Source organism: Aquila chrysaetos, chromosome 22, assembly GCF_900496995.4.
Source record: "Aquila chrysaetos chrysaetos chromosome 22, bAquChr1.4, whole genome shotgun sequence".
NCBI lineage: Eukaryota > Metazoa > Chordata > Aves > Accipitriformes > Accipitridae > Aquila > Aquila chrysaetos.
The window spans coordinates 13,547,925-13,570,026 of NC_044025.1; the positions used below are offsets into that span (position 1 = coordinate 13,547,925).

General features: G+C 41.0%; 1 protein-coding gene across 7 annotated transcripts in view; it reads right to left on the minus strand.

Moving 5' to 3' along the window:
* Positions 1-22,102, minus strand: part of SGCD (sarcoglycan delta) — a 352,116-nt gene that overhangs the window by 77,062 nt on the left and 252,952 nt on the right. For all 7 annotated transcript variants that reach the window (XM_029997981.1, XM_029997977.1, XM_029997979.1 and 4 more), the window contains one exon: positions 2,117-2,218. In XM_029997981.1, coding sequence (XP_029853841.1) covers positions 2,117-2,218 — 102 coding nt within the window. The remainder of the gene's footprint in view (positions 1-2,116; positions 2,219-22,102) is intronic.

Consider the following 22,102-nt stretch of genomic DNA (forward strand, 5'->3'; position numbering starts at 1 on the left):
GTCTTTTCAGCTTTATATAAAACCATTATCTATTACTGTACACAACTCTTAGGTTGTTTAATTAAACATATGAAAAATATTATATGTCAACTTATTTCTGGGATGCTCTTTACCGTTATTTGTCATATTGTTTCTGTTACACTTTGCATATTTAAAGGTGCATTATGCACTTCTGAAAACCCAGAGAAGACTACTAGGGAATTAGTACGGATGTTCATCTGTCCTACTGAGTGCTGAGTTTGGCACTTTATTGTAGCAGTATTCATCCAGCTCAGGAACTGCTAGTACACTTCCCTCCAAGAGAAAACTGGGTCATACTACTGTTCTTCAAAATAATATAACATTGATTATTTAATAATATTTTTAAATCTTCTGTAACTATCATCCTTTGATTGACTGCAACCCTTTCATTTGCTTACAAGAGGCCAAATTCACACACAGCACAAGTTGACTGAAATCAATAGGATTGCCCCTGTTGCTCCCAGCCCAACAGTAATTCCAGCGTTAGCATGAGCAACCTGAAAGCCAGCACAGGCTAGTCCAGTTTAACTTCTCTGAGAAGTCAGAGAAACTATACGCATTGTTTATGTAACTATATAGTTAATACAGTTTCCAGGACTCATCTGCTGAAGCCAGCAGGGATGCTCCAACGCACTAGGCTGGAGATGAGACTTTCTGGCTTGCAGCTAGATCCTTCTCTGGCTAACAGCAAAAATAATCCTGGAGGAGGGATAAAGCAAGGAACATACACACAGGCCTTACCTTATATTTCTTGTTCCTTGCATTCATTAAACTGTCAATGGTGTGGAAACTAGTTTCATAACGTCAAGAAGGGGACACCTTTTGTCCCCATTGTAGTATTAAAATGTAGATCAATATGATAATATGAAAACAGTAAACTCCCCAGTAGCAAGAAGTGGTTCTCAGTTCTCTTAGTAATCAAATATTATTTCCAGCATTCTAACTAGAGAAAAAGAAATGTAAGTAGCAATTTGTCAGTCTATTTATCAAACCAAGTGCTGCACCTTCCCCACACATTTTACGTTAGAAAGTGTATGACATGTAAGGTTCTATGGCTCTGTTTTAATTCAGGGATGAAAACATTTATAGATATGAACATTTTCTTATTAACTTCTCTTCCTAAAGGATTATGGTTGTTCAAATCAATTCCTAGCCATCCTACAGAGGTTACAACCTTCAATAACTGAATCGGATATTGTATTGGCTGTTGTGTTGATTATGCTACAAGTTCCAATTTCTACAAGAGCACTGAAATGCTGAGATAAAGGGATGTTAACTTTATTTAATTAGCTATCTGCCATTGTTATCAAAATGGAAGGTTGGTATCTGACTCAAATTAACACTTTGGATCAGGAAACAAGACAGATGACATCTTCTGAGAAGGATCCTGGAAACTCTCTAGAATCATTTCAGTTATTTTACAGCTGCTCAGGACAAACAGGACTACATTAGAAAGAGCAAAAGTCACCGACAGTCAATGAAGTGCTGCTATGAAAATGCTATTTCAATCACACTTGGGCTCTTTCTCATTTTCAGTTGTTAACATCCTTGCCACTTTTGTCAAGCAGTCTCTCCTAGCAGCGCTGAATTTTAACTGCACATAATTTTAAAACACAACATGAGATAGGACTGAGCACATAATATGGGTTTATTGTGCCAGCTAACAACAGATCAGGCCCTTGTGCCAAGGCATCACCTCTCTGCTCTCTGCAGAAAAGGAGTAACTAGTTAAACGCAAGCTGGATTTAAGAACTGCCTGCCATCCCTCTACCTCGGAAATGTTATGTCTCTGAACTGAGGGTTGTTTATGATTTATCTCAAAAAGAGACAAAAAGACAAGGTGAAACCTCACAGGTCCTGAAAGCATTTTAACTGTGGCTTACACAAACTAAAGCCACGTATATCAACTTTGCAACTGCCCAGAGGACATAGTATCCAAGTGAAGTCCTCAAAGGACACCCACTGTCTCACTCCCCAAATTACATTTGTATAGAGTGGCCAAAGTAATTTATCCAATAACCATACCACCCTGCCACCTCATGGATTCTTACTGTTAGGGTACAGAAATGTGCTTTTTCCTTTCCCAACAACTTACTGGTCTTGACCGGATTTCTTTGGCGTAGAGAGGTTTCAAGAATTCTGAATCTCCTTCGAGCTTTAGACCCTTTTCTGTGATTCTCAGGTTCCCCATTCCATCCTAAAACAGACAAAAAAGAAACAACCCCATTAGTTAAAATTACTAAATTCACCAGGATGCCAATAGCTGATTTTTTTTTTTTTTTTTTCCATAGAGGATAACATGTAAAGCACTGGGAGACACTAGAGAATGCAATTACTTGTGTTACCCTTTTAGCTCTGTTTTTGTGAAAATAAAATTCTATTCAGAACAATCTTCAGTGCCCCCCGGTAAACCATTTACACAGATGAAAGATGTTCTTTCAAGCTAGTCATCTCTACTCAAAGAGACACAGCGATGCTCTGTGTTAACAGGAAACTATTCACTGGAATATTCACTGGCTGCCTGTATATTCATATACTTTCTCATTCATAGCAAATCCGTATAAAAACTATGTGATTAATTCTACTGAACGCCATATAGAGAATACGTGATTAATTCCACTGAGCCAACAAAATAAAGTTTTGCTACGTAGGAGTATTGCAATAAAATGCAGTAGGGAACTTGACCCCTGTTATTTGGGGAAATCTCAGCAAAACATGGACTTTTTGGTGGGATTTCTTTAGGGCTACTGGACCTTACAGCAGAAAGATGTGGAAACCTGTTGATTAGTTTCCAGTCTCAGTCTTTCCTGCGCTTTCGATATTGTTAAGATGCTACACAGCTTTATTGGAATATACATTTATGCAAATATTTGCTCTGGGAGAAGCAATGATGCAACAGGAATATCTTTCCAACAGACTGCTCTCCTGTCTTGGGATAACCCCTGCCTTTTCTCTCCCACAATGATCAGCGCAGGATTGGAGCCCTCGCTCTGCTCCTTGCACAGCCCAAGCACATCCCAGCAACCTGAACCTCTACATCTAAATGTTTGGGTCTCCTGAGTCATTCTTGTGCCCTTCAAACAACCATTGCAAAGTCCATCGGCCAGGCATTAAGTGACTCATGTGACATGTGTTTCTGTCCTCTCCTCATTTGGATTTCATAGTGGCAGCTATCAGTCCCCACCCTCTCCCCAGCCCTCCCAGGCTCCCCAATATCCACCGCTCCCTGTGCTTCCACAGCAAAAATCTTCTTGACAAATGGCATGAAGTGTTGGCTGCAGGTCTCCAGCAGATGACTGCAAATAGTCCCTTTTCTTTAGAAATTGCTTAGTTATGTGTGTCCAAGATGTAATGAAACATCTGACAAACTATAATAGCAAATAAAATATATGTCAAAATTTTATACGAGTTTTTCTTACGGTTTTTATGCAATAAGACAGGTATATGGATACATTGGCTTAGAGCAGAATTGGACCAAACTATATTTCACCTTTAACTTGTGAAAGTCGTAACTTTTACTAAGATGAGGGATTTAGGTTCATTTAGGCTATAATTGCTTAGAAAAGTGTGCGTGTAAGAAACATGGTGTGCATAGGGAATTGCACAGGTGAATGTATAATCAAAACCACATCAAATGCAAGATATTATTTCTAAGATTCAGGGTGATTGTCAAAGTCTGCAAGTATTGAGGTAAGTTGGGGTTTTTTTCTGAGAAAAAGATGGTCTGAAGAATACCTTTTAGCATAAAATTGACTGACATCACTAGGATTTGAGACTAACGCTAGCAAAAGCTATGTCTCCACATGTATAAATTAAGATTGGGAAATGACCAAGAGTTGGGTAGTCATGAACTGCCATGACAATCCTCAAACATACCCCTTAAGGAATCTTTCCACCTGTTTTTTTTTCCCCATTTCTCCAGGCTAGAGAAGAGGAAGGATGATGCTATACGATGCCTCAAGGCCTCCAGGATAAGGCAGGATACAAAAATCACAAAAGCTACAATAGCTGGAGCTCAGACTGCAGAGGACATTGCAATGAGGGACACACACATCAGCACTTCCAGGGAACAGGATTCATGTTAGTGAGAGAGACGTTGAAACCAAGGGTCATGCAGGCCACAGGATGGCAGAAGCAGTAATTTGGAGGAATTACTGATCTATAAATATGGACATGCCATACTGACTCCACGGCATCTCATTATGCAATTTAGGGATTCATTGAGAGGGACAGGGCTGCCTCCTCAAGTGCTGCTAGGCATGTCCTTAAACACTGAAGTCCAAAGCAAAAGAGCCACCTCAGTGCCTAACTCACAGCTGTTTCAGGGATTTTAGAGGAAAGGGGTATGTACTTGGGTAGAAGCCCTAAGAAGATCAAGAGAAGACCAGGAAAATCCAGGAAAATCACGTGTACTTGGACATACATCTTGCAAAAAATAAACCACATACGTCCACTTCTCTTCCTCCCATTACATGTGCACCTCCCGCACCGCAAGAGGAATCACTGTCACTAAAAGTGAATGGCTAACCCAAACAGATTTGCATGAACTATTGCCAAAAGACATGAATTTGGAGGGATAAAAATCAAAGACGTAGCATGGCTCAGCAGTGACACTGGTCACTTGCCAGAGGTTCTCCCGTTCCAAGAAGTATCATTCCCAGGGTGTACCCTGCCAAGTAAATACCGTTCTCGCTAGAGTGTGGTGTCTTATGAACAAAGGCAGGCTCAGGAGTGCTGGGTGATAAAATGACCGCTGTCATCTCATTTTGAAATGAAAGCTGTAAGCAAACTTTAAATAGAGACATATGCCAAAAATGCTATTGATTATTGAAGGGAGGAGAATGAGAGATGGGTCATAAAGTGCCATTTGCTACATTCCTTGTCCCTGGTGTAAAATATTGGCTCATGAATTCTGGGTTGGTGGTGGCACAGAAGGGGTTCATTTATCTCAAGCAAAAGGATTAAGGAAAATGAGTGAAATATGATTACGCACCAAAGAGCCCAGATTAAATTTTGATAGTGGTATGCTTTGCAATTTGAGTGAGCAGGAATTATTATAGCTATCCGCAGACCCTCACACGTTTTGTGCTGCTAAAAAAACTACAATTTTTTTCCCAAAATAGATATTTCGGTAAGTTTACAAGCCCTGAGGGCTTTCACATTTCAGGGTCTTCTCTGGTTTCGTTATAAAAAGTAGCAGGTTGTGCGAGCTGGCATATGCCACATATAGCTGCAGGAACGACCACTTCTGTGGATACGCAATCCTGACCCCTTCCAGGGCTCGCTCCTGAGCTGAAGTGAGGCAATACTTTACCAGTAACATGGACCAATGGATAAAGGGACCTCTCAAGTCACCAGTGAAGCTATGGGAAACCAGCAATTTCGATGGCTCACGACTATGTTCTATTCTAAATAGTGATACGGATCCAGCATTCTACTCTGCTCCTCTCTTGCATGTTTCTCTTCCTTTCTCTCCTTTACCCTCTCCTTTACCTTTATCACTTTACCCAAGTGTCCCACACAGGATTTTTATATACAAAAACCACACATATGGGATATTCAGCTCACAGCTAGCAGGTCCTATACATCCCAAAAGAGGTATCAGGCCTATGGGACAATGTGCTACCACCAAAACATCAAGAACACATCAGATTTATATCATATAAGTAGGTGTACATGGGTTTTCTCCACTGGGTTGGAGAAAAAGAGGCACTTCCCCATGCTACTCTTCTCAGCCTTTGATCCTTCTCAACCTCTGATCCCTGCTCACCTTTCTCTCCTCCTGCGGCTGCCAAAACTAATAAAAGCTGCACCCACCAGACATTATCTCTTGACTTCCCTGGTGCTTGGGATCAGGATGCAGTGCTTAGCACTGATTCTTACCACAATTAACTCTCTACTTCTTATGTTTCTCATCATTAAAGATGACAGCTTTTGATAGTGACAGTCTGGGTCACCAGGTGAAAAAACAAGCAAAGGTTGCAATCTCAGTTTAAAGTTAACAAGTATCCTGGCCTCTTATAGTACAATCATTATTAAATCATATTAATGTATTGTTTCCCATTAGAAAAACAGTAAGCAGCTTGCAGAATTATACAGAGATCCCAAAATACTGACGCATTAGAGAGGAAACACTGTATGAAAGACTACCTCACATGTTGTTTTGGATAAAGCATCTTCATCCTCCCTAAATTATATGGTTTAATAACAAATAAATGTCATACTCTGCTACAGTGAATATATATGAAAGTTCCTATGAAATTTCATGGACCATGACTTATAAAATGTAGCAGAAAGTTGCCCAGAGTGACAAAGACCATGAGTTTATATTAAACATTGTGTCTATGATTGGTATGTATCCTTATCTGCCACTCTATTGCTTGTGAATAAGGAAAAAAAAAAAGCAGTATTGATTATTTGATACACCAACATCTGACGATCTTTGTTTCTCCCCTTTTTATTAGCAGACTCCTCAGCAGAGAGTGAATGACACTATTGTGCAGGCACAAGCCAGCTTTGTGGGAGCTTCCCGGAGGCAAGTTCCAAACAGGAGGCACAGAGTTGGGAGCTTTCCATTACCACCTGCTTTGAATTATTTGGCTTTTTGGTAGGGCATGGTGAAAACTTTCATATAAATTTTATCATCTACGCCCCCTCTCTTTTTATGCAATGCCTTGTAAGGGGCAGGCATAAAAATCTGTGTGCATTGCTGACTGCTCTGTGTCAAAAGAGGACAGCAATGGTAAAATCCTGAATAACATAAATGTCATTTTGGTGATGCTGAATGAGAAAGGATTTTTTTTTTAGTAGCTTGAGAAGCAACTCAGTTTTATGACCAATTACAAATGATGGTGTTAGTGTTAGGGGAAGAGCCCAGCATTGCTGCTAACTGATCACCAAGGCTCCTCTCTGCCATTTGGTTAGCAATGTGGTTACACATGTGGGTAAAGCCTAGCTGGTTTTTTGTTTTCCTTTTTAACAGTTGTGGGTTACTTTGATTTTTTTTTTTTTTTTTTTTAAATTGTATGGCTGGTAGCAGGGAGATTCAGTTAACAGCATAAGAAAAAACAACCAACCTAACCAGAGACACGTAATTGCTGTGGTAAATACCTGGAAGTGGTGTTAGCCACACCAATCTGGACTGCTTACACATAGGAACAGGGGTAATTTTCAGTGGCGTCTGCCATCCATGGGCAGCTTTATTAGATGAGGCTGCGCTTGCGCCACAGCTTAACCGAGTCAAGCACTAAGGCGGTAGTAACACATATTCACTGTGGCCCTTCGTGCCAGGATGCTTTGTTCTTTACAAACTATAAATTCAGCCTCATGCTCCTCTGCGCTTCCTCTGTTCTCCTGGCATTTCTGAACATAAAGGCATATTTGCTGTTTACTGAGGTCTTTCTAAGGATTTTAGGGACACCGGTGACGGGGAACATAGAGAGCTCCAGCTGTCTGTTGGCCACCACCAGCACCGGTGGCTGTTTCCCCATGCTTTTTCCTCCACCTCCATCCCTTTTCAGTTTTCAGGAGAAAAAACTGTTGGCAAGGTTTGTCTCTGCACGGCAGGTAAGCATTTACTTTTTTACTAGGAATAAACTGAAGTTATGTTTGGCAATGTCCTTTGGGAAAGAATTATCTTTGGAGACTGCTCATGTCAGATGGCTGAAACACCTGATTATCGTTGCTTGTATTATTGATTGCTGTGCTCTGCATCGCTTCCAGATATGTGCAAGTTATTACACAGCTCAATAGATCCAAAGTTAGGGAAAAAAAAAAAAAGCAAATGCAAGTGACCTGTTTTTTTCTTCCCCTACTGGGAAGATTTCTGTGCTGCCATTCTATCTCTGACTTGACATTAAGTGTTTCCAGATTCCACAGATTTAAGGAAGGTCTGTACAGATACACATCATTGCCAGTTCTTCGCAGCCTCAAACACCTACTTGCTCTAATAGGATTTGCCTTCCCTCCTTCTCCTCATTTTCTTCAGTTAATTTGTCATCTCAATAAAGATCCCAGTATCCAGCTGTGGATCAGCAGCAATATTTTCCCATGGAAGCCAGGAGAGCCTAAACGCCTCCCAGCAGCACCAGTCCCATAAAGTTAAAGCTGGTTACACAGCACAGTCCAGAGCAACATACACTCCAAGGTAAGGAGACAATGTGTGACAGCTTCTTCCTCTGACGTAAGACCTTGTTTTGAGACCTCACGTATGGACTCAGGTTTGAGGACAGTAGAGAAGAACAAGCCAACGTGCTGTTACACAGCATATATGATCATATCCCTGTAAGCATGGATACGTACTTATGCTTTGAATTGCACCATGAGGTCTCATGTCCACAACTGGCATTTGTCTCCCTCTTTTTCTGCCTGCTTATTGACCCCAGATGTCCCTGTTGGATGTCTTAGTGGTAGTGGTTTCATTTAAAGGTGATAGGCATAGCATAGGATAGTTGTGCTGAGACATCAGTGGGTGAAGGAAGGTGACCCCAAGCACCTTGCATCACTGCAAGACGGTATATATGCCCTCTCCAGGGAAGGAGGGAGACACAGATGAAGCACAGCTAAAATCTTTGCAGCTAATTGGTGCACTAAACCAACATTATAAATTGCAAGACTAGAAAGCAAGCTAACTCGCTGCTCCCTCCAGAAGGCTTCCTCCAGAAGCTCCTGACCGTCTGTGACAAGACACCTCTATATAATCTCTGACGTTGCGGTAATCAGTCACAGGGAGACACGGAGTTGAATAAGAAAAGACCAGCTGTGGGAGTCAACCGCTGGAAAATGACCTCTAGAAGCTGCTGTTAAAGTTGTATGAGCTATGTAGGCACTTGCAGTTCCTTCCGCAGGTGTGAAGTCATTTGTGATAGCTACAGAGAAGTCAGGCGGCTGCTAACTTACAAAGGAATTACGTGCAAGTGGAGGAAACTGCCTGCAGACCATTATGATTAATGTAAAATTCAGCCCAAGCCAAGCCTATGCAAAGCTCAGAGCTCTTCTTTTCCAGTGGGGACTCCTGTTTTTGTGAGTTCCTCTGCATGACTGCAGAAAAAGAGGCAGAAGATGAGAAGAGGGGATACAACAAGGAGAGCACAAGAACCGAGAGGACATCTCACAGTTACAGCAATGAGCTGTGATGCAGAAAATCTTGACCTCCTTCCCATCAGACTCACATGCCAGGATGGCGTTAGGGACATCTTCCACATGCACATTCCCATAGCGCCTTTCCCCTCTGCGTGTTCCTTCCACACTGACTGAGTGCTCACCGGAGCCAATGCCATTTATTATGAAGATTACTCAAAGAGCCCTATGAAGAGCCTGTCATTGAAGGCAAAAGAAATTTATGCATTGGCTTTAGTGGAAGTTAAGGAGAAAAGTCTTAAGCAGCAGGAAGAACAGGATCAAATGTGGTTTTCCAATTACTGTTTCAAACAGGTTATAACTGACCAAAGCAACTAAATTGCATGCCTTGAAACAATTCCAAACTAGAGTTGGAGTAATTTCTAAACAAATCATTCAGCCAGGGCTTGAAGAAAGCTCAGCTCTGGATTTACTGCATATTGCTGAACTACTTTGGGCGGGAGGTATTTCTTTTCAAAGCAAACTGCTAGTGAGTTTACTCAAAGTATGATCATGTGTGGCACAACAAAACCAAGATTTCTAAGAAATGAGCCACCCCATTTGAGAGTACATTTTTGCAGGGAAGAAGATTAGCAGACCTTTTGGGGAAATGATTATGAATCCCAACATTGTTACTACAACACAACCATCATATGCAGAATTCCTCTCTAGGGTAATAACTTCCCTTCCCATTGGTACAGCAGGGAAGAGATCAAAATTTGGCTTTCACGCCTCCCAACTCCCTGTTGTGGAGCACTTTGGCACTGAAGCATTACAAAATGAGCCATGCTCTCTTGAGCGTTTTTCTGCTTTTTTGCCTCAACACAAATAGTAAGGTTTCACATCTTATCATCAACATACATTCCAAATGTGTCCCTTGAATTCTCCATCTTTTTTAGTCTAGCTCATTACCATAATTATGCTAACTGGAAGGGAAAAGTCCCATCCTGCAGAAATTTGTGCACACTCAGAAGTGGAAAAAAAGATTCTTATACTCGTAGGAACAAGTGTTCTTATAATGCAGCAATTTAATAATAAAATGAGCACATAAATTCACTGTACAGTTCAAGGAGTTTCAGAAAAAACAGGTTTTATAAATTATGGTCTAATACTCCTGAATGATGATTGTCAATCACCAAATGAAGGAAAGAATAAACACTTTTTTAAACTACAAGGATCTTGGACACAACATCCTCTGTGGCATCGCTCCTCCAAGTCATACCAAGGCTGAATTGAACTCACTCATCTTTATATTGTTGGAAGAAGCTTCCAGGGAGAAGGAGGATTTTTTTTTTCCTTTCTCTATCTTAGTGGATCCAGAACACAATTCTGTACTTACACTCTGCAGTAAGATTTTTTCTGACTAATCAAGTATTTAGCAATTCCCCTTGACCAGGAACGAAGCTGGCAGATTAAGGCCTGACAGTGTGAAAAGAAAAGTACCAGATGTCATGCAGCATTTCTGAAGGTGAGCTCTTGAAAATGGGGCCAATTATTGGGTCATTTTTGTCTGATGTGAACATGCCAAACCAAATCGGGGCACTAATTAGAGCATAATACCAGGTCCGTTCAAAGAAATAAGGCTCGCGCAAACATGCTCTGGTTTCAGACCCCCGTTCAAGATCCACGCCGACACTCAAGATACCAGAAATACAAGCACACGTGGAGAGAGACCCAGCAGGGCTGTGGCCACTCTCGCAAGTCCCATCTATAAGGCACATTTGACGAACCCACCTCAGCAGACTGATTTACAGGCTACGGGGGAACTCGGAGGAGGTGCCTGTTGCACTGACCTTCTCAAAACCCACCACACCTGCATTATATACTGGCTGCTATGGCAACATCAGCCTCCAAAGGTAGGATAATCATGATGCGAATCCATATCTGCAGTTGCTTCATTTACTCTCCTCCACTATTACCTCCTCTATTTCCAAAAGCCAGGAGAAAACAGGGTGGATGGGGAGGAATATTTTCAGTGCACCTCAATTAATCACTTCTGAGCCCAGATTCAGCTAATATTAGGCATTTAACTGAGGAGCCTGCATTTGGAAGATAATGACCCCGTGCTACCTCTGCAGTTGGCGGAGAGAAAATGGCAATGGAGTCCACCTAGCACCCAACCCACCCCCTACAAGTGCTTCCCAGCTGCTGTGGAGCTCCTCCAAGGTGACTTAGGCATCTTTTCTGGTTGCCTATAGATAACTGGGATAAACCTAGACCTCGGTAGTGTGCAACAGGATTCAAACAGAAAATAAATGCGTTGCCAAGCAAAACAATAAACAGATATCATGAAATAAAATATATTTCAAAAATGTGATTCCAACTGTACCAACGTACAGTGGCTTCAGGGATTATTTTAATGATTTTTTTTTTTTTTTTTTAATCAAGACTCATACTTTCAATAAGAGATGAGAGATTGGGCACATTCAACTTATTTGCACAGGTAGGTAAAAAGAAATTTCCTTTAAAATCAAATTCTCTGTGTTAAGAGGAATCCATAGTCCCCTTGTTAAGAAGCTGACCTCATGGCTAAGGAACCACCACAGAATTTTTATAGCTGTATTTGTCACAAAAATATATGATTTTGCTCTTCCACTATCAGAATATACTGAAAAATAATTTAAACTGTCTTCCAGACTTATCTACAGTGTGTATATGACATTGTTGTTAGCAAGGGAGGCTCTGGGGACAGCAAAGAAATGAGAGAACTGAAAGCGCTGCTCCCAAAGAGGCTGAAATAAGTATATTGCTTCTATTGCTTTTTGAACAATTGCCAGCAAATAATTATTCATAGAGGAAAATATATGGGTATGTTTAAGGTCCCTTGCCACCGCAAATGGTGGGCAAAGAATGAGATCAGATCTGTGAGTGCATCTACTGATTTCAAATAGCTCCACCAATTTACACCCACCCGGTATCTGGCCCTAGAGCAAGGCGGTAGGAAACGGAGGGCTTCTCCAAAACGCCTGGGGCTGTTAGGCTGCAGTGACAGTCATCCAGGCAGAGTGGGCGCAGGAGGTCATAGCATGTGGAGGAAACCCCAGCATGCACCCACCGTGCCTTGTTGGGGGGGACGGATGCACTGCCAAAAGCAACCAAGCCCCCACGCCTTGCCCTAATGCTCCGTGATGGGCTGCAACTGCAGCAGTTTCATTATTTGTCATCATTTACTCCTCCCCAAACTCTCAATCCCAAAGTGTTTAGCATCAGAACTAACACACGGCCATCTAACACACCTTATACATGCTCTCACATCTGTGCGTGGCACACGCTATACTGCGTGCGTGCTCACACACATGAACACCCTCTTAGGGGAAACCGAGGCACAAAGTCAGGCATTCACCAACAGTCACACGAGAAAGTTGCGTTAAAGGAAGAGCTCCCAAGGTTTCTCTCCAGCACTTTGTTGTGTCACAGCACTGCAGCTAAGAAACTATATATATCCTGCTCCTAAGAAACAACAGGTTAATTTTAGCAACTTTCAAATGCCAACAATTCAGACTTCAGATACTCTCTCTCCTCCCTGTGGTTTGCATCCCTCTGCCTCCTTGCCAGGAGATGCATTATGCTTAATGTCCCCTGTCTTCTTCACAACTTTCTAGTGCACATACAAAAGAGTTTACTAGAATAAAAATAATGATCATTACGCAGCAAGGGAAGGAACTAGGAGCTTGCTAGTCATCAACCCAAGTCCAGAAGCATCCTGCAAGACGGCGCTTCCTGATACTTTCCAAAATTATCATCATGGTAGTTTATACTTCTTGAGCTGCGAAGTAACTGGAAAACATTGAGATAATTTTCCTAGTGTTTACTTTGTGAGGAAAATAAAGGCAAAATAGCATTTTCTCTTATCCAGAACTCACGCGTGGGGTGTTTTTAATTTCAAATTATTTATTGAGTGGGTGCTTACTGAGTCATAGGGGACCTCTGCCAGATGCCCAGAGATTCTCTTGGAAGTCAGGAGTACAATATTATGTGCTTGAAAATCAGGCACTTATGGGAAATAGCCAAGAATCACATGCAAAAATATACAACTGGCATCGGCAAACTACAACAGAGCAAGACACAGCACCTTTTTTAAAATACTTTTTTAAACAGAGAGTCTTAAAGTCACAGGAAAGTGATTGCTCCTACTGTGCTTTGGCCTTTAGAGAACATAGCTCTTCATTACAGAAATATGCCTTATTTGGGGATATTAGCATTTCTTCCTTCTTCTGCTCCTTTTTAAAACATGACACCAGCAGGAACAAATTAAGTAACTCACATTCTGCATACTTATTTATCTGCCGTGTGTAACGTCATCTCAGCTTCTTTAATTCTTTCCACTAGCACCAAGATCATCTAAATAATGAAGTGTTTCAAAATAAATACTAAGTGTCTCAGATCTGGATCTCCTTTACTGTGAAACACATTTGAACCTTCTGCCAGGCTACGTGCATTTCAGATGTGAGCTGCTCCTGGGCACGATTTTGCAGCAACACCAGCATGAGTAAGCAGCGATGCCCACTCCCTCCAGCCTGGCAGAACGAGCAAGGGTGAGCAGAGCCCGTGATGCTGTCAATTTAAACACGTTCTATTCTCCAGTGGGTGTCTGCAAGGTTTGGCAGAAGCCCCTGGTTATGCTCCCTAGGAACTTTTCAAAGTAAATAAACAAACAAGTCACAGGAGGAGGATGCAGCTCTCGCCAGGAGCAGCTGCCTAGTCCCACGGGGCAGCCCTGACCGGTGCTCGGCACGCTTGCGTGCAGATAGCAGCACGCAGGGAGATGGTAGACAGGATCAAGCTACGTTAAAATAATGTTAATATAACGAACTCAGTGAAATGTTTTCAATCTGCGAGCGCTGCCGGTTCGACCTGCACCGCTATGCTCCCCCACGCAGCCTTTTGCAGGCAGAATAGGGCTGGCTCAAAGGCAGCGAGAGGCGACTCGGCTCTCCATCATGGTCCACACAGAGCTCTGAGGGCAACCTAGACTTTTCTTACAGCTTTTTGGCCATTTTGGCAGCCTGTGTTTGTTACTGCCTGGATAAGACTTTTCATTCTGAAAGAACCACCACCGGGGGATAATGACACATAATCGCTAACTGCTGTACTTGGTTAGGGACCAAAAATGCTCAAGAAGGAATTTTTATCCCTTAAAAGAACACAAAGCATAGAGCAAAAAATGCCAAGCCTAACATTTGTATTTCCTTTTGGCTGTCCTTTGGCTGAGCATCCAGAGCCTGCCTTCAGACTGCCTGAAGCCACGAGATCTCTTTCCCTCTCTGCACTGAGGCTCCATACCAGCATCTTTGCCTGGGACATGGCTGTGACAATGGGGTAGGAGCTCTGCGTCACTGCCACCTCCTCCCCTTCCCATCCACCTAAATCCTAAACAAGATTTCTCTCTCTTGTTTTGGCTTTCATCACTGACCTACTTGACAACTTTAGTGAATTTAATCTCAAATCACTCAGGGATATAGGGCAAAAAATATTTTTTCCCAGGCTACAGATAAAGAATGTAGTTTCAGGGAGCTTAAATGGCTCAACAGGACATTTTGGTGACCAGAGGAAATTTAGAAGCTTATGATAAATTTGCGATATTAATGTAAGAATAAAGTCACACTGCTAGAAGCAATATCTTATTGACAAAACTGCTAGAAAGTTGCAAAGGTAATAAACAAGGAATTGAGATGGATTACTGGTGATATGCTTTTGAATGTATTACTCAATGCCAGCTGTTGGATACCTTGTGAAGTCCTTACATACTTGGGTAAAATACTGGACTTATAAATAGCTTTCTCAAATGGGACTATTAATGACAGTAACTATGGTAAGTGTGGTCAGTGACTTGTTATCGAGGAAGAGGTACTAATACAAGTGTTATAGTTTATTATTCTAATTGGTTATTTCAAGTCTTTCTGTTAATACTATAAGAAATGTATAGTTTATAGCTATAGCTATGGCTACATATCATGGCTATTTTCTCGCTTGAGAAAAAAATGAAATTTAAAAAAAATAAAATTCTTTCAGTTATTGGTGGGGCCTTAAGGACTTTAGCAGTCTTGGCAATCAGTGCAATATACTGTGTATTTCTAGGAAATCCTTGAAAAATATCTAAAATTTCTAACTTGGGAAATGGGATCAGCTCACAAGAATACACTCCTATGGGATGTTTGCTGCTTAATCAAACAATTTCTAAATTATGAAATGTCTGACAAAAATTTCTTACTTTAATTAGCGTTCCAAGCTTCTGTAGGCTGTAGGAGACATTCCTTAGAAAACCATGTTGATTCCTCAAATGCTTAAAGATTATGTCATAATGTTTATTTCCAACACTTGTTACCAAATGCAAACAGCAAATGCTGCAGATCAAAATGTTGCAAGACTTTGTCAGAAGTCCTAGAATTTGTTAAAATACAAGACTTTGCCTAAGTACAGGATATTTCTATTAAATGAAAAATGATTTAAGTATTTGCTAGTGGTCAGCAATATCCTTTCCAAAATAAAAAAGAAAAAAACCCCCACAGTTCTTAAGAAGTGGCAGTGGAAGTCTTTGTAACTTTAAAGACTTTATTTAAGACTAAGCTTGAAAAGATCTGTTTGGGAGCTGAAAATCGTTTGTATGTAATTTAAGGATAGTTTGAGTTATTTTGGGCAGAATTTTAATTTCTGTGAAATGATGAAAGAACTAAAGGAATATCTCGAAAGGCAGACTCAACTGAAGGAAAACAAACATTAAAACACTAATTATATAGACACAGGGAGTATTTCTGGTACTCAAAAAAATAAACAGAAAGAAAATCGGGATTCAGCCGCAAACTCATTAACAACCAGTATTTTCAAAGCTTACTGATGTGTCTAGGGCCAATATTTAATAGAAATATTGAAATTTACAGTAAAGCTATGGAAAGCCAAAAATAAAATCGGACTCAATCCCATCTCTCATTTAGCATTTCTCTGATCTCAATATTTTCATTTTGTCTCAGCTTGGCCACCTCTTTCTATTCCTTGGCAGCTCTGCACTGCTTCTACAATAACAGGTGTATCACACATCTACCATGAAGCTGTGCAATGAGTTTGTTAAAGTCCTGCTAAAGGTTTGTGTTTCTTTTCTTTCCCTTCTCAATCACTATCATGGGGGAAGAAAATCTTATGTAAGTGAAGATAATAATAGCTTCGCTTGTTAAACATCAGACTAAGTATTTCTGGAGAAGCGATGGAAAGTAACATCAGTAAATAGAGAAAATAGCAGGGTATAAAATTCTGAATAGTCATTAATTTGTCTCTTTCAAGACAGCTCCCATGAATGACATGCAGGTAACTGAAATGAAACACATTAATTGCGTTTGCAGAATTTAGTTCAGAGCCTTCACGTTTTGCCAATTTTAAACAGTCTGATGTACCAAGAGTGTGCCAAAGAGGACCCAAGTCACCTTCAGTAAAACTCTTTGTCACCTGTGAACTGCTTTGTTTACTGTGACATGAAAGAGGACCTTCTGCTAATGTGTTTTTCTTTCCACCATAATTCATAGCTTCAGATGATCAGAGTCCAAACCTCTTTTGGCTGGAATTGGCCACAGAAGCTCTGCAGAGGCGTTGAATGGTGTGTGCCCAAGCCGGTCCTCTTGCGGGCCACAGGCACACCTGCCCCACGGCCACAGAGGGCTCTCAGGCTCTCCAGGATGAATTTGGAGATGTCCCCAGGGCCTGGGCAAAGGGCACTGGAGGGAGGGATGGGGCCAGGCGACGGGAGGGAAGGGTGACACTGTTGCTCCAACGCGTGCGCTGACCTCAGCAGTGCTCGGCATCTGCAAACCCTCCATTTTTCTCCAGACCTCACCTGCAGACCACACGGGCAGCCTCGCCAAGCCTTGCCGAGGGAGCGCGCTCCTCCAAATCCAGCACGGGTCCGCCCGCATGGCACTGCCCACTGCCACGCAGAGATACCTGAGGTGCGGGAGCCGGCAGGGGCAGCACTGAAACTCCGTTAGCGCAACACTTCACTGAGCTCTAAATAAGTGACCTTGTGGCTCCCTACACAAAACTGCATTGTACAGTACAAACCTACCCATATGAGCCTTCAGCTATTTCATTTCCCACAGGTCTCTTGTCATCGTTTCATTACATGCCGTCCTTTTCCAGTGAAACTACATTTTACTTAAAAAGGGCTATGAAGAATAAATGTAGCCGTAGTTGAACAAACAAGTCAGGTCTGTGGGTGTACCAAACTTTTAGAGGAATCTTGCAGCAGTTTCTCGTTTACACTGAATGAACTGAACTCAGCTTTGCTATGTAGTTAAAAGTAATTGCTTTGTCTGCATAGCAACTAATTTTTAATGATTCCTTTTTCTGCTGAATCTTATGCTGGTTTTTTTTCTAAAAAATATCTTGTGCGTTCGAGTAAGGCAGAGATTCTTAAATCACTGAAAAATACAATTTTGTTTACTTAACTTTTGGATAACGCAAATAACTTACTTGTACATTTGCTTTTTAAATTCTCCTCTGGCTATTGACTTTGTACATTATTAGTCTCTTGTTAAGCTCACTATAAATCTTTCAAAAGGAGTCACTTAAATCTGTAAGCTCTCCATGCTTTGGCTCCTAGCTGTATTTGGGACTGTGTTCAAATACTTGTGTTCTTCAAGTTCCAAGAAACATCTTATCTGTCCCTAGAATCACTCAAGGAATTTTGGCGTAAAACGGCCTTTTATTTTCTGAACAGACAGAAAACATTTGACAACCAGTTCTCTTTCATCTGATAAATGCGGACCCTTACTCACTGGTTAATGGCCATGTGCGTTCAAGTATTCACCTCTGCAACAAGCGGACACCATGCAAAAGGGGAGCGTGTGCATGGCGTTGCTGAAATGGGAGTTCTCCTCCGTATTGTCTGAAATTTTGATGAAAGCCAGTCTCCACATTAGTTCAATTAGTTCACTAATGTAACATGTATTCCACTTCATAGACTTCAAACTCCTGTTTATTGCTTACATTGTTTTAAAGACCCGTAGTTAACAAAAGCTTGTGCCATGGTGAATAGAGGTAATATCTTTAATTGCCTTAGCCATGAAACATCAACAGCTGTCCCAGGATTACCTACAGAGTGTCTTTCAGTTGGAATGGGAGTAGAGATGAATGCCTATTAATTCAAGTTAATTAATGGCCTTATATTTTCTAGTGTGGACATTCAGTAGATGCTTGTTCAGCAAAACAAACAGGTGTGTGCTTAATTGTGGTTCATTCCAGGCTGATCCATTAACTGTTGTGTGTCTTCCCAAGAATGCTCATTCATTAACTCAAGTTAATTGCTGTTCAATTACCTTGAGTTATAGTATGTCCCTAAACACTAGTGCAGACAGACCCCCTAGAGATTTCATGTACTTCAACCGTTAATTAAGCCATACCGCGTATTGTTGGTAACTGATTACATCTAGTTTTGAAATAATAACTTCACAGTTACGCTTAAATTGTTTCCTATTAGGATTTTTTCAAATCTCCTATATAGGTAATTGGAGTGATAACATTTCTTCCTTGCAATAAAGCAGACTTGCATTAATATTATTATTACTGCACTTGGCCAAAGATGTTCCCTGCCATCATTTTTTTATATAACCCATTTGTTTAGATGGAAAGAACAGCATGTATTTGACTTGATTATTTCAGAATGACACTTATATGACGGCAGTTGTTTTGTAAATTTTAGGGTTCTTTCTCTTCATTTTCAAATGTTTTTAACATTTTTTGCCCAGTCTTTTTGTAGAAATTTCAAAAAGGTACCTTACCATTTCATATATATTTTTTTTTGGCTCCTACTAACAGAAAGACAGCATGACCAAAGCCTTTCTTTTCACAAACTTCAGCAATTCTGATAAACAATAGCTAGGAACAATTGACAAAGATCTCAGACAATCATCACAGCAAGAAACTAAAGCTTTTTAATAGTAAAGCACACCAGTGAACGAGTAATACTCTGGCATCCCTCTGCAACATTGAAATGTATTTAAAAGAATTAAAGTGATCAATACCTTCACAGTATTTAAAAAGAAGACAGAAGTTAAGGCAATGACCTTAGGGTGCAACTTTATTAAAAAAAAACCCTAATGTAAAATTATTTTTTTTAATTTAACATAATCCCCACATTAAGGGTAAGAATAAAAGAATTAGTCAGAGCTAAGACCGAAGATGAAGCTGTAGCAATAAATGTTTTTAAAACTGGTCAATGCCATTTGAATATATTTCTACTTAATATGTCCTCCTGACACTAATGGAGCCCCTCCTGGGCACTTATATCAGATGAACGAAGAATAATTGGGAACTCTTAAAGTTGTTATATTCAACTGGCACTCTAAAGCTTCTCCTGATGTGAGCTAGGGATGTGAGGAGGGAATCCCACCCCAGTGGCTCCCCATCTAACAATCACCCCATGAAAAGCTCTTTGCCCCAGAGGAGAATTTTATCATACTATCAACAAAGTAAAGATATCATAAGCACCCATTTGCTCCAAATATTCTTTAGTCCATGCCAAGAAAGAAGCTTTGCAAATTTTGCAAACTTGTCAAAGTTCTAATCTTTTAAAAAAATGAAACTGGGTTTTGGATGTGTATGTGTGGAAGCCTACCCAACTTCTGCCAGAGCAGCGTGCAGGGCTCCTGGTTACGGTACTTGTCAATCCGACAAAGAAAACCATCCTGGTTTTGGTCGTCTTTGTGTCATTGGGAAGTAGGCAGAGGTGGCCCTATCAGCTCTGAATGCACCTCTACATAGCAATGGTTGCCTGATGGGCAACAGGAAGGGAAGAGACAGAAGGAAAACAAGTGAAGGATAAAGAAAGCGTTAGAATAGGTAGTTTTGCTAGGAGTATATTTAAAACAAAACATATATAACAGTAGCAGCAGATTGCTTTGTTTCTGAATCACAGAATCAGAAGATCAGTTGCTCTGTTAACACTCATTAAACCATGCAAAAATGAACTATCTGCTTACACTCACTGGAGTGACAGAAATCACAAGCAATACACGGCTCTTCCCTTCCCTGGGCCACACTGCAGAAAGCTGTAGAGAAGTGGGGCAGGGCTACAGCAACGGGATGAAGACATTCTGGCTGGAGATATGATCCTGCACGCTGCAGAATGGACTCTAGCCCCTACGAGTTACTCTGCCTTCCTTGCAGGGCATCGCTACGTAGTGAGCACACAGAGATGCTGCACTGAGCTCCGGGGGCTGGAGAAGTCCTGATTCGGAGAGCTGGGATGAGCATCAGTCATCAAGGCCGTGTTTTATCGCTTACACCCGCTGACTTCCCTATGCCATTGATCCTAGGACTCCCTTTAAGCCAACATACTTTCTTCCCCCCTTCCTCCTGCCCAGTGCAATAATGAATTATGGCACCTTCAGTGCCAAGCGGAAAAGCCAAGCCAAGGAGAGGCCGCAACAGGGCTGTGCTGAGCTGCATAGCATATGGTTAGCACTATTAAAGCAGCCAAAAAGCAATAGCAACTCGCAGGGAATTTCACACAAGACTCCCATCAGGATCAGCTCTTGCCAATCTCTAATATCGGCATAATAGAAGGGAAAAATTTCCAAGCTGTACATGGCCAATAAGCACCCTCTCCGCTCCGTGACAGCACCTTGGGAAGCAGGTGCTAAATGACACCTGTCTTCTGAAAATCTTTTCAGTGTCCCCGATCCTCTAAAAAAGAAAGGAAAAACCAATCCCCTTTGTCAGAGCCCAAAAGCCATGCAGTACACATCTTCCCCCCAGTGCAGAAGACCTCGCCGTGCAGTTCCTAGGGGAAATAACTTCCACTAACTTTCCCCAAGTGAGACACTGGGGGTTGTCCCAATAACACAGATTCAGCTCCCACATGCAACATATGGCATGTAGATCAATCTGCAAAGCATCAGGAGGTACAGCCAAATTTACAAAATTACTTAGGTGCCTTTAGCTAAAACTCAAGCAATTAGTTAATATTCCCTTTCTCAAAATGATATGTTTCTTATTAACCTGAAAAGATTTTCAGAGATGACTAGGACTTGGCACTTGAAATGTGGAGGTTGCAAACACAAAACATTCAGAGGATCTGGATTTTTTTAAAACAGACTAATACCCGCTGTCTGAAAACCAGGCCCAGGTTCATCAGGTAGAACCACATACCATGATTGGTTTGAAACATCTTTACTTTTCACTATATGAAGCAAGAACCCAGTTTGGATTCCTTCACACATCTCTCCAGGACTGCTTTCCCCACATGTCCCAATTACATGGGCTCTGTTAACACCTCATGGTACAGCTGCATGATAATTTATTCATAAGCATTTTAAAAAACAATTCTACATTTCCAAACAAAGTCACGGATGCTGCTGATTCATTTACCCCAAATTAAAAAGCTTCATCTTCATTTCTCTCTCCCACATTTAACTTTCAGCATTTTAATTGTTTCTTCCTTCATTGTTAGATCAATATCAATCATCGTCTTCAGTTACCAGAACTTGCATGTTCCTGAAAATTATGTTAAATTTAGATGCTAATGAAAACTGTTTACACTGTTTAACCACAGAAATGAAACCTCTATTACAAACCATAAAAACTGTTAGTTATAACAAGAAACCTTAATTTCTACCTCAATCTCCTTTCTACCATCTGCTGCCCTACAAGACCCATCCCAGAAACCATGGACTAAACAAACAAACAAACAAACAAACAATAAAAAGGATAATTGTTAACTTTGCTTCACAACACAACAAACATTAAAAGAATTAAAATAGTCCCATTAACCATTACACTAAAATTATGTTATAAAGCAAACTAATCCATGTATGCCAGTACATGCCAATATTCCTTCTCTCCAACCGTCTTCCCAAACAACTAACCAGACATTCTATACAGAAATATGTAATTGACCCATAACACCCACTCAACACTCTCCATCCTCCCAGAAGGAATAAAAACCTCCCAGCCATTAAAAGAAATACCACAAATGTGC